Here is a 14,091-nt window from a genome sequence, read left to right as displayed (position 1 = left end):
GAGTTAGCAATTAGGACGTTATTACCTTAGTAAGAGCACTTGAGTAGAACGATGGAGGCAGAAGTGAGACTGCAAAAGACTGAAGAGAAAAAAGAAATTAAAATATAAACAACAGAGTCTATTCTTTCTGAAAGCCTGGCTATAACAGGGAGAAGTAAAATAGGCCACCAGCTAGGAAAAAACCTAAAATGTTATTTCATATGGTAAACTGAGGAGAAAGAGATTCCACCTAATAAAATAACAGAAAACATAAGCAAGCCTTGTGAGTAAAACATTTAAATATAGAACAGTTTTAAGAGAATCCCAAATTCCTACAGGTGATAAGTAATTATTTACACAGTATTAAATGATTAAAAAGAAACCCAAAGAAACGAACAGAATCTCCAGAATTTATTCTGCCTACAAGAAGTTCTTATTTTTGAATTTCAAACTGGTCACCCGTGAAACATCTTAAGATGCAGATTCCTGGATGGGTGCAGTGGCTCACACCTATAATCCCAGCTACTTGGGAGGCTGAGGCAGGAGAACTGCTTGAACCCAGGAGGCGGAGGTTGTATTGAGCCAAGATTGTACCATTGCACTCCAGCCTAAGCGATAGAGTGAGACTCAAAAAAAAAAAAAAAAGATGAACACTTGATAAAGAACTAAAAGGAAAGTAAAATATCAAAATGTTGATATAGCTGTCTTTAAGTAATTTTCTCCTTGTCTCAATTTTTCTACGTTTTCCAATTTTGGGGGTTTTTTTGAGGCAGCATCTCACTCTGCTGCCCAGGCTAGAGTGCAGTGGCATGATCTCGGCTCACTACAGCCCCAACCTTTTGGGCTCAGACAATCCTCCTGCCTCAGCATCCCAAGTAGCTGGGATTAGCTGGGATTACAGGCATGTGCCCCCACAGCTGGCTAATATTGTTTATTTTTTGTAAAGACAAGGTCTCACTATGTTACCCATGCTGGTCTCAAACTCCTGGACTTAAGCCTTTTGTCCGCCTCCGCCTTCCAAAGTGCTGGGATTATAGGTGTGAGCCACCACACCCAGCCTATTATCCAAATTTTAATTAATGAGTTTGTATTCCTTTTATATAGTGGCTGTGGTAGGGGGTGGGAGACAACAGGTTTTACAAAAACTAATGTCTCAAGTTCAGAAAAGAAAAGAGATTCTAGCTCTAGAAAGGCAGACAATAGAAAGAAATATAAACAGAGAACAGAAAAGAAATGGAAGAGAAAAATAAAACCAACGCGGAAATGAAATCTTCATTGAAAGTAGCACAAAGGAGTACCAGACACTACTGAAAACATAGTAAGGGACATATTAATAGATGACAGAATTGAGAAAGGCAGGCAAAACATAAATGACCTGTGAAAACCCAAAACATTGTTGACATAAGTTCAAGATCTAAATAAATGGAAATACAACATGTTCAATGACCTAGAAGACTTAACATTATCAAAATGCCGGGTGCAGTGGCTCACGCCTGTAATCCCAGCACTTTGGGAGGCCGAGGCAGGTGGACTGCCTGAGCTCAGGAGTTCAAAACCAGCCTGGGCAACACGGTGAAACCCTGTCTCTACTAAAATACAAAAAATTAGCGGGGCATGGCAGCGTGCGCCTGTAATCCCAGCTACTGGGGAGGCTGAGACAGGAGAATAGCTTGAACCCAGGAGGCAGAGGTTGCAGTGAGCCAAGATCATGCCACTGCACTCCAGCCTGGGTGACAAGGGAGAGACTCCGTCTCAAAAATAAAAAACAAACAAAAAAAATATATAAAAGAGGCCAGGCGCGGTGGCTCACGCCTGTAATCCCAGCACTTTGGGAGGCTGAGGCGGGTGGATCACGAGGTCAGGAGATCGAGACCATCCTGGCTAACACGGTGAAACCCCGTCTCTACTAAATATACAAAAAATTAGCCGGGTGTAGTGGCGGGCGCCTATATTCCCAGCTACTCAGGAGGCTGAGGCAGGAGAATGGCGTGAACCCAGAGGGCAGAGTTTGCAGTGAGCCAAGATCACGCCACTGCACTCCAGCCTGGGTGACAGAGTGAGACTCTGTCTCAAAAAAAAAAAAAAAGAAAACTGAAAGAAAAAAATTAATAAAAAAAGAAAATATTGGAACTAAGTTTTAAAAATCCAAGAGCCGGTTATGAACAAGAAAGGGCAAAGCCTCACATAATACAAAATAAGAAATGATAATGAGTAGTTGCAAATCCAGGAAATAATTGTGTAATCATAAAAGAATACCTTGGTCAATTCACACAAATAATTTTGAAAATCTGGATGAATTGGGTGATTTTCTAGGATAACATAAATTATCAAAGCTACCCCCAAAAGATATAAATTGTAAGCAGCCAACTATCAAAGAATGATATAATTGGTCTGCACACGGTAGCTCACACCTATAATCCCAGCACTTTGGGAGGCCGAGGTGGGAGGATTGCTTGAGCTTGGGAATTCAAGATCAGCCTGGGCAACATTGAGACCCCACTGCTACAAAAAAAAATTTTCTTTTTTAATTAGCCAGGTGTGGTGGTGTACACCTGTAGTCCCAGCTACTCAGGTGGCTAAGGAAGGAGGAACCCTTGAGCCCAGGAGGTTGAGGCTGCAGTGACCCATGACTGTGCCACTGCATTCCAGCCTGGGCAACAGTGTGAGACCCTGTCTCAAAAAAACTAAGAAGTATGATATAATTGGACAATATAATTGTCTAAGAGCTTCTTCTACCCCCTAAAAAAGAGGAGGTCCAAATGACTTCATGGGGAATTCCACAAAACCTTTAACTTCAATGCCATTTAACCACAGAGGGGGAAAAATGCATAGAAAAAGAAAGGAAGGGCCAGGCACAGTGGCTCATGCCTGTAATCCTAGTACTTTGGGAGGCTGAGGTGAGAGGATGACTCGAGGCCAGGAGTTTGCAACCAGCCTAGGCAACATAGCAAGGCCTTATCTCTACAAAAAAATTAAAAATAAGCTGGGTGTGGTGGTGCACGCCTGTAGTCCTAGCTACTTAGGAGGCTAAAGCAAGAGGTTGGCATGTGCCCAGGAATTCAAGGCTGCAGTGAACTATGATTGCACCACTGCACTCCAACCTGGGCGACAGAGGGAGGGAGGGAGGAAGAAAGGGAGGAAGGGAGGGAAGGAGGAAGAAAGGGAGGAAGGGAGGGAAGGAGGAAGCGAGAAAGGGAGGCAGGGAGCAAGGGAGGAAGGAAGGAAGGGGGGGAGGAGGTGTGGGAAGGGAGGAGGTAGGGGAGGGGGAGGGAGGGAAGGTAAAAGGAAGGAAGGAAGGAAGGCAGGAAGGCAGGCAGGCAGGCAAGCTTTGAAATAGTTTTATAAAAGTGGAAACAAAAATAACACAATAAAAAAAACAGAAAGGAAAATGAAAACGCCTATGAGGAGTGATGCAAAATTTCTAAGTAAAGTTTAGCAAACAGAACCCAGCAGTACGTTTAAAATACTAATACACCACGACAAAGTAAGTTAATTCAGGAACACAAGAATGGTTCAGTAACAATAAATCCATTAACACAATCTACCACAATAATAGATCAAAGGACAAAAATTACATTATAATTCCCATAGATGCTGAAAAGGCATTAGCAACATTACTTCTATTTATTAAAAAAATACTTTAGGCCTGGCATGGTGACTCATACCTGTAATCCCAGCACTTTGGGAGGCCGAGGTGGGCGAATCACTTGAGGTCAAGAGTTCAAGACCAGCCTGGCCAACATGGTGAAACCCTGTCTCTACCAAAACCACAAAAGTTAGCCAGACGTTGTGGCGGGCACCTGTAATCCCAGCTACCCGGGAGGCTGAGCCAGGAGAATCACTTGAACCCAGGAGGCGGATGTTGCAGAGGGCCAAGATCGAGCCACTGTACTCCAGCCTAGGCAACAGAGTGAGACTCTGCCTCAAAAAAAACAAAAACAAAACAAAAACAAAACAAAAACTTTAAAAAAACAGTAACAGCTGAATACTTTAACATGATAAAATATGTATGCTTCAATCTAAAGCCAGATCTAATCTTAATAGGAGAGCATTAAAAATATCTGATTGAAGTAAGGAATAGGACAAAGCTCCACTACTATCTTATTGTTTAGTATTTTTGGAAAGTACTAGTGAAATCAATTGAACAAAATAAAGAAATAAGTATCAAAAGTGAAAGGAGGGGCCAGGCGCGGTGGCTCACGCCTGTAATCCCAACACTTTGGGAGGCCGAGGAGGGTGGATCACGAGGTCAGGAGATCGAGACCATCCTGGCTAACATGGTGAAACCCCGTGTCTACTAAAAATACAAAAAATTAGCCGGGTGTAGTGGCACGCGCCTGTCATCTCAGCTAGTCAGGAGGCTGAGGCAGGAGAATGGCGTGAACCCGGGAGGCAGAGGTTGCAGTGAGCCAAGACTGCAGCATTGCACTCCAGCCTGGGTGACAGAGCGAGACTCCGTCTCAAAAAAAAAAAAAAAAAAAGTGAAAAGGAGGGCAGGGCGCGGCGGCTTATACCTGTAATCCCGGGAGGCCAAGACAGAATGATCACTTGAGCCCAGGAGTTTGAGATCAGCCTGGGCAACACAGCAAGACTCCATCTCTATTTTATTTTATTTTTATTTATTTTTTATTTTTGGAGACGGAGTCTTGCTCTGTCACCCAGGCTGAAGTGCAATAGCGCAATCTTTGCTGACTGCAACCTCCACCTCCAGGGTTCAAGCGATTCTCCTGCCTCAGCCTCCTGAGCAGCTGGGACTATAGGCATGCACTACCACATCCGACTAATTTTTTTGTGTGTGTTTTCAGTAGAGACGGGGTTTCACCATATTGGCCAAGCTGGTCTCAAACTCCTGACCTCAAGTGATCCGCCCGCCTCAGCCTCCCAAAGTGCTGGGATTACAGGCATGAGCCAACACGCCAGGCCTATTTAAAAAAAAATGAAAAAAAAAAATGAAAAGGAGAAGATAAAATTATCATTACTCAGTAATGATATGATTATTTAGCTATACCTGTTATTCTCTAGAAAAACAACTGGGAAACTATTATAGATAATATTAGAATTCTTAACGTGGCTAGGTACAAAATTAATACTCAAAATTTAATAGCATTCTCATATTCAAACAACCACATAAAAGTTATAAAAGAAAGTACAAACCCCGGCCGGGCGCGGTGGCTCTTGTCTGTAATCTCAGCACTTTGGGAGGCCGAGGCCGGTGGATCACGAGGTCAGGAGATCGAGACCATCCTGGCTAACATGGTGAAACCCCATCTCTACTAAAACTACAAAAAATTAGCTGGGCGTGGTAGCAGGTGCCTGTAGTCCCAGCTACTTGGGAGGCTGAGGCAGGAGAATGGCGTGAACCCGGGAGGCGGAGCTTGCAGTGAGCCAAGATGGTGCCACTGCACTCCAGCCTGGGCGACAGAGCAAGACTCCATCTCAAAAAAAAAAAAAAAAAAAAGAAAGAAAAAGAAAAAAGAAAGTAGTAGAAACCCCATTTACAATAGCAACAAACAAGATAAACACCAAGGAATAAACATAATAAGAAATGTGAGAGGCCTATATAAAAAAATAAACAACTTTTTAATGTTGATAGATACAAAACAATACTTGAATGACAATAAATACATATACTGTTCTTTTTTTTTTTTTTTTTTTTTTTTGAGACAGAGTCTTGTTCAGTCACCCAGGCTGGAGTGCAGTGGCACAATCTTGGCTCACTGCAACCTCTGCCTCCCAGGTTCAACAATTCTCCTGCCTCAGCCTCCCGAGTAGCTGGGATTACAGGCACCTGCCACCAAGAACAGCTAAGTTTTATATTTTTAGCAGAGATGGGGTTTCCCCATGTTGGTCAGACTTGTCTCAAACTCCTGGCCTCAAGTGATCCGCCTGCCTCAGCATCCCAAAGTGTTGGGATTAAAGGCGTGAGCCACCGTGCCTGGCCACATATACTGTTCTTGAACATAAAGAAATGAATATAGACCCTGTTTTTGAACCTCAAAACGATGTCAATTATCTCTAAATTAATCTATAAATATAATACAATACCAATAAAAATACCAACAGGACAGAGGAGCAGGACTTGGTTAGCTAATTCTAAGTCATATAGAAAAATAAACAAAGAAAACTTCCCAGGAAAACTCTGAGAAGTAGAATGAGGGAAGATGATAACCAAGGAATGGAGTCATTAGGTATAAATAGGTAATCTGATCAATGAAACAGAATAAAAGTCCAGTAATAACCTCAAATTGTAGGAACTAAGTATACCTATAGACAACATTTCAATCAGCAGGGCAAAGCTGAACTAAATGAAGGACACTGCCATAACTGGGCAGCCATCTGGAAGAAAAGTATAGTTGGATTCCCACCTCGACACTTTATTTAACTTACATTTTGTGTGGGTAAGTGCATTTAACTTAAAAATAAAATTACAGAAGTACCTGGAGAAAACACAAGAATATTTAATTCGAATTAGAAATAATAATAAAATAGGAAAGGCCTTTCTTGTGACACAAAACCTAGACTCTGAAAAGACTGATAAATTTCACAACAAAACATTTAAAACATTTAATTTCTGATGAAAAAATAGACCATAAACAAAGTCAAAACGCAAATGAAAAACTGTGAAAAATATCTGCAACATGTGTCAATGGCTAAGAACTGATTTCATTAAAATACAGAGTTCCTATAAACCAGGGGTCCGCAACCCCCAGGCCATGGACCCCTGGTACCGGTCCATGGCCTGTTAGGAACCTGGCCACATAGCAGGAGGTGAGTGGTGGGCGAGTGAGCATTCCCGCCAGAGCTCGGCCTCCTGTCAGATCAAGCATTAGATTCTCATAGGAGTGCTAACTCTACGGTGAACTGTGCATGCAAGGGATCTAGGCTGTGCACTCCTTTTGAGTCGCTAGTGCCTGATGACCTGAGGTGGAACAGTTTCATCCCGAAACCATTCCCCCCACTCCTCCACCCCACCATCCCGGTCCATGGAAAAATTGTCTTCCACGAAACTGGTCCCTGGTGCCAAAAAGGTTGGGTACCGCCTTTATAAACAATACGAACCATCCCAATAGAAAAATGAACAAAAAATATAAACAGATCTATAGATAAAGGAAACAAATAAATGGCTCTTTTATCTACCTATTGGAAAGACACTTAAGAAAAATATTCCTATTAAACTGACAATTTAAATAACGTTTGATAACCCACTCTGTTACCAAAAGAACAAGGAAGACAGCACTCGAACAACAACAGGGAAACATAAACTTGAAATTTGACAGAATCTATCAAAGTTTAAGCAGTAAACATATATCCTTTGACCCAGAAACTGTACTTCTACAAATTTATCCTAAAGAAAGACTCTGTCATGTGCAAAAATTATATATGTATAGGGATATTCATTGTATCACTATTTGTATTAGCAAGATTGTAAACATCTTAAATACCCATCCAAACAAAGGAATGCTACCGTCTCCACAAAGTCCCTCCCGTCCCCCCTAAACCTGGAAAAAATATACAGGAAATGTATCATTGGTTGCTTCTAGGGAAGGCAGTCAATTAGCTGGGGTCAAAGGAAGAAGAAAAACTTGCCTTTTACCATATACTTTTTTGTATCATTTGGATTTTATACACATTACTTACTTAAAATTTTTAAGTTAAGACTACAGTATTATTTTTACCCAGCTTTACCAACTGTTACATTTTTCCTTCTTTTTCTTTGTCAGTTTTCCAGTTCCCATGTTAGCAACAATGTTTAACTGTTTTCCCAGCTAATCATGGTATTTAATCAAACTCACACAGTTAAATCACAACAGCTACCTGAATTCCATTGCCCCATGAACCCCGCGCTCCTGAGCTCTCTCTGCATACTTATTCTACAAAAAGCACAATTCCCTGTTCATTACTGGGTGTATAGAAATTATGAGTTAGTAAAAATCCAGGAGTAAAAAGCTATTAATTTCTTGGCCTATGAGGCAAACACATAATCACTAGTGAACTTCAGAAAACAGCAGAAAGGCAAGTGCTTAAAAAAAGGTTTCACAAACTATTGTTTGTGCTGTCGCAATGGATGCAGAGTCTAATCCACTACTTTACATTAAAGAACCTGATTTTGGCCAGGCACGGTGGCTCACGCCTGTAATCCCAACACTTTGGGAGGCCAAGGTGGGTGGATCACAAGATCAGGAGTTCGAGACCAGCCTGGCCAACATGATGAAACCCCGTCTCTACTAAAAATACAAAAAGTAGCACAGTGGCGCGCACCTATAATCCCAACTACTCAGGAGGCTGAGGCAGGAGAACTGCTTGAACCCGGGAAGCAGAGGTTGCAGTGACATTGCGCCACTGCACTCTAGCCTGGGTGACAGAGCAAGACTCCATCTCAGAAAAAAAAAAAAAAAAAGAGAGAGAACCTGATTTTAACCATCTATCCAGAGTCAATGTGGCTAGAGGATTGAACCACACTAACCAAACTCACTAGACACTAATGTGTTAATATATAATGCCAATGCATTAATTTAGAATTTTAAAAATATATGTATATGTATATGGCATATATATACGTATATGTGTGTATATGTATACGCACATACATCTCAAGAGTATCAAATCATGCATATCAAGGAATCACACACAAATGGTAAAGTATGCCCAAGGAGAGCCACATGATGCTATGAGTGTTACAGAGAGAAGAGACCAAGTCAGAAAGTCACGGAAGGCTTCCATGTAAAAAACATTTTGATCAAACTGAGATCTAATGGAAGAGAAGTTAAAACAAGAGAATGGAATGAGGAGTAAGAAGGTTCTTGGATGACGGAAAAGCTTGTGCAATGGACCTGGGGCAGGAGGAAGCATGATACATCCAAGGGGGCAGAAAAAGATCAATGACCAAGAGAACGTAACACAGGATTAACTGTAGAGTTAGAGACAAGTCAGACGACACAGTGCCTTTGAGGCCATGTTAAAGATTTTTGCCTTATCCTAAGAGCAATAAAAAGGTTGTGAGCAGGGATGAGAATGTATTTGGGCTTGCAAAAAGACTGGTGTGCTATATGAATTGAAGGGCAAGAGTAGAAGCAGGAATACTGCTTAAAAAGCTCCTGCAGGAGACCTAAGTGAGGGATGGTGGCACCGTGGATTGGAGTTATGGCAGGAGTAAAAGAAACGGACTTGGTAAATGATTACACCTGAAGTGCAAGGGAGAAGAAAATATTGAGGAGGATGCCCAAGTTTCAAGTTTGCATAACTGGATGGATAAAGAAGCTATCACTGAAGGAGAATGAGAACACTCCAGGAAGACCAGGTTGTTTTGTTTGGTTTCATTGGGGGCTGGATAGAGGGTTGAGATGTAAAAAGTAAGAAAAGGTTCTAAGTATCAGTAACTGGAAGTCTTGGTAGAGAAGGATGAAAAATGGAACATGGGGCTGGCTGGGCGCTGTGACTCACGCCTGTAATCCCAGCACTTCGGGAGGCTGAGGCGGAAGGATCACTTGAGGCCAGGAGTTTGAGCCCAGCCTGGCCAACATGGCAAAACCCCATCTCTACCAAAAATACAAAAAATTAGCCGGACGTGGTGGCCCGCACCTCTAATCCAGCTACTTGGCAGACTGAGACAGGAGAATTGCTAGAGTTCGGGAGGCAAAGGTTGCAGTAAGCCAAGACCGTGCCACTGCACTCCAGCCTGGGCCACAGAGTGAGGCTCTGTCTCAAAAAAAAAAAAAAAAAAAAAGACAAATAGGATTTAGAGGTCAAAAGAGAGAGACAGTGAGCTATACTATAGTTTTTTGTTGTTGTTGTTGTTGTTTTTTAATGTTTAACTTGAGATGTGGTCTTGCTTTGTTGCCCAGGCTGGCCTTGAACTCCTAGGCTCAAGTGATCCTCCCACCTTGGACTTTCAAAGTGCTGGGGTTACAGATGTGAGCCACCACGACCAGCCGCTATAGTACACTCAAAAAAATAAAAAATTTGGCTGGGCGAGGTGGCTCACGCCTGTAATCCCAGCACTTTGGGAGGCTGAGACAGGCAAATCACCTGAGGTCAGGAGTTCAAGACCAGCCTGGCCAACATGATAAAATCCCGTCTCTACTAAAAATACAAAAACTAGCCTGGCGTGGTGGTGGGCGCCTGTAATTTCAGCTACTCAGGAGGCTGAGGCAGGAGAATTGCTTGAGCCTAGGAAGTGGAGTTGCAGTGAGCCGAGATCGCGACACTGCACTCCAGCCTGGAGAACAGAGCGAGACTCCATCTCAATAAATAAATAAATAAATAAATTTAAAATAAAAGGTTTTATCTCCAAGGCCCGTCAACCAAGCCTAGACATCCTATTCCTTCCCATCACCTAAAATCTTTTAAAATCTATCAAAATGCAAGAAAAGGGAGAGGTTTAAAATGCAATACCTAGCAGAATAAAGAATTGGTATGAAAGAATTTCAAACTACATAATACATTGAGGTATCAGATGTGTCCCAATTTTGAGAATGAGTAAAGGCGCAATGAAGTGTCAGTCAAGAGAAAAGGGAAGCAGAAAAAAGAGACTGATGACCCTGCTTTACAAATTTTCACAGTTTAGACACGTTTATCTTTACCTCCGGATAAATGGCTGTTCTTGGTCTTGTGTGCTAAGGGAATGCAGAAATAGCTCCACACTGAAGCCCCTTAGCAGAAATCATGGCTTCCACTGCCATCACGTGGTTGAAGTGAGGAAGTGCACCAAGGAGGTTCTAGGAACCTAGGAATGCCTACTTGAAGCCCATGGTATAATTAATCCGTGATCAAAGACCTAAAGATTGCAGTAGTAGAGGGCAAACTGGTGACAGTGTTTGCTAAGAGATTCATCTTCTAAGCTGTCAATACACAAAAATCTAAGTTTTTATTATTAATTGGGAGTAAGAAAAAAGATTGCTCCTTTTTTCTTTTTCATGTTAAAGATCATATATTTAGCAATTCTAGGATGCCCAGTCTGATATTAACGTCTCAAACCCAACTTCTGGTATATTATATGACTACTTACAAATGCCTCGATTTAATGCATATAAATGGGGTAATGTACATTTCTAGCACACATCAATAACCTCATCACGAACATAAGCAATTGTCTCATTAAATGTGCTAAATTCCCTTTGTCATCTTCAATTTAATCAAATAATAATTTTTGACTAGAAGTATAAGGCACAGTCTTAAGCACAATTCAAAAAAACCAATTCATCATGTTCTCAAAACTCATCAGCTAAACAAATATATCACTAATATAATCAATATTATTCACAAAAAACACGATGAATAATTAACACATCATTCCTGATAGTTCTTTTCATAGTAAAAATAAGCTTGCCCAGTGGGATATTTGACGTTCTCTGCATTATTTAATTCCCTACCTTCCTTCTACTAGATTGAATATTCAATTACAAACGTACCTCTTTAAAATTGTCTACACATACATATCCACTTGATTTTATTTTGTTTTCAAAAGCATCTGAACTCAAGGCTAGAGCACTGTAGACCAAAATGTCAAATAATTGTATTGGGTACATTTTTCCAATTCTCAGTTGTTTTTATATTGGAAACACAGCATAATTGTGTCACTAAGTATATTTTTGATCTTCACTTTCTCCCCTTAAAACCTAGACACCATTATCCTGTCTCTGAACATTCCAAAATATTAATAATCCAACTAGTTTTCCCTAATCCTCTAGGTTCTCTTTCCCATACACTCCCCAAACACTCCCCCACCCCTTTCTTCCGTTTCAGAATGCCTCTTACACACACACCCCGTGTAGTTTTTACAAAATCACTCCTTGGAATGCGCTTCCCTCTTCTCTCCTTAACTTGGCACCCTTTTTGAAATAATTTCCCACAGCTAGGCGCCAATGTCTTTCATTTACAAGATCAAACTGCGGAAGGGGAAGAGATTGGGAATCGAGTAACCGAAACATTTGGAAATGTCAATGAGACAGTGGCCTCTCCTTTGAAAAGAAAACACAACTCTCAGCACAGAGCTTTCAACAGAGCACAGATACTTTTCTTCGCTGTGCTCCTGTTCCCTCCCTGACCTCAAAGACACCTTCCCTTTTCTCTGATCCCCAGTCCCTCTGCTATGCGTGGGGCCTGCCTTTCCTCCTCCCAAGGAAAAGAAAGCCAGGGAGAAAAAGAAAAGGTAGCAGTAACCTTCCCGCCCGCCGCGCCCGCAAGCGGTCAGGACCCTGTCCCACGACTCACCTGGCAGGTGCGGCCGCCCGGAGAGTTGCACGAAGCGGTTGAGCTGGCCAGTCCCCCGACCCCCGCTGCCCCCACTGCCCCCGCCGGCCCCGCTACCTCCGCCACCAGCGCCGGCGGAGCCTCCTCCCCTCCGGCGGTTCCTGTCCCAGCCCTGGGCGGCCGACATGACCCGCTAACGATTGCCGCAGCCCGGTCCCGTCAGCGCCTGACCCAGCGGAACCAGCGGAGCCTCCTTCCTGGGCTCCTCCAGAGACCCAGGAGACAGGGGAAGGGGGCAGCGCCCGGTCCCACCAGAGACCAATGACTTACCGCCTTGGTGAAAGGCAGCCAATGGTCAGTCGTTTTCTTGGTAGGTGGCGGGAGGCGGAGAGAAACGTGGTAACCATAGCTATGGCTAAAAAAAAAAAAAAGTAGGGGGAGAGAAAGGCAGAAACAGCCACTCCTAGCTCTCATCGTCCGAGCTGGGCTGGCCGGCGTTACCCCGACTCCTGCGGGGCCAGGCGGGCCAATCGAAGGCCGAGTGTCAGAGGCCGCGCCTGCGGAAAGACTCCCGGGGACGGCCAGTGCCTCAGTCTTGGTTAGGATTCAGGAACTTTTTCCCATAAACATTGCAATCAGACACTGGATATACGCATAATACACATATTTGGGGGCAAGACGGTATTCTGCCAGCTTTTCAGACTGAGATCCCATTCACTGACGGTTGACACACACAAAGGGCTTGCTTGGGGTCCGGGTAGGTGAGGGGACCCAGGGGCGGAGTCAAAGCTAAAATGTAAGAACCAGATATTCCTGGGTTTCATTTGTCTTTCAGTCGGATTAGCTGCATTCGTCCCTGTATAAGCCACGTCCCAATCAAACAGTTTTAAACCTGGTTAACAAATATGGGAAAATGTTCACTCTCACCTGTAATCTTAGAAATACAAAATAAAACCCCGATGAGAAACCATTTCTGGTTTATTACATCAGTAAAGACTTTTCAAATAACACCTGGCAGTGTGTGGAATGCCAAGAAAAAGGTATTCTCATAGATGGCTGATGGCTCTGTAAATATTTTTGTTCGCTCAAACTCCTTTTGGCTAGTAGAAAATTTTAATCAGCTTGGAAGATATATAATCAAAAGGAAATGTAAAATTAAATAAAAGGCAGCAACGGGTATGGAAGATCAAGATCAAAGAAAATTTTTAATGTGCCGATCAGGAGTTTCTATTGTTCCAAAATTAAACAGAAATTTTGGCTTGAAACTTACTGGGCGCAATGCAAACTGGGAAAACAGACTATACACTGATGTTTCTGAATGATAAGGAAAAAGCATATCAAATTCCTCAAGGGAAACAAAACTTTTCAAGGTCCTTAGATGTGACAGATTTTTTTTTCTTTTGCATTAGAAGAACCTTACATGGTTGCAGAGAAAAAAAAGAAACTCTGCTGGAGCTGAGGACAAATACCCTTTGTACCTGGTGTGCAAATTTCTGGTCGCCACTGGCGCTGCCTCCTTGTTTTCCTACTTCCAGTCCCTGTAGGCAGAAATGTTTTAGTCACTAGCACCATAGCACACTGCTTATGAAAATGTTTGAGACTTGAAAAAAAAAAAAAAGCCTATGGTTCTAAAATATAAAAACCAAAATTAATATATGTTAACTCCTTTTTTTTTTTTGAGACGGAGTCTTACTCTGTCGCCGAGACTGGAGTGCAGAGGCATGATCTCGGTTCACTGCAACCTCTGCCTCCCAGGTTCAAACAATTCTCCTGCCTCAGCCTCCCAAGTAGCTGGGATTAGAGGCATGTGCCACCACACTCTGCTAATTATATTTTTAGTAGAGATGGGTTTTCACCATGTTGGCCAGGCTGGTCTCCAACTCCCCATCTCAGGTAATCCACCTGCCTTGGCCTCCCAAAGTG

General features: G+C 42.6%; 1 protein-coding gene across 2 annotated transcripts in view; it reads right to left on the bottom strand.

The window, feature by feature from the left end:
* The window catches only part of KLHDC10 (kelch domain containing 10), a 66,314-nt gene extending 52,547 nt beyond the window's left edge, over positions 1-13,767 (bottom strand). For both annotated transcript variants that reach the window (XM_003813484.4, XM_008966037.6), the window contains exon 1: positions 12,190-13,767. In XM_003813484.4, coding sequence (XP_003813532.1) covers positions 12,190-12,355 — 166 coding nt within the window. In that variant the 5' untranslated portion in view covers positions 12,356-13,767. The remainder of the gene's footprint in view (positions 1-12,189) is intronic.
* Between the last annotated feature and the right edge of the window lie 324 nt (positions 13,768-14,091).

This window comes from Pan paniscus, chromosome 6 (assembly GCF_029289425.2).
Source record: "Pan paniscus chromosome 6, NHGRI_mPanPan1-v2.0_pri, whole genome shotgun sequence".
Lineage (NCBI taxonomy): Eukaryota > Metazoa > Chordata > Mammalia > Primates > Hominidae > Pan > Pan paniscus.
The sequence above is the reverse complement of the archived record's forward strand: the minus strand, read 5'-3'. Positions and strand labels throughout refer to the sequence as shown.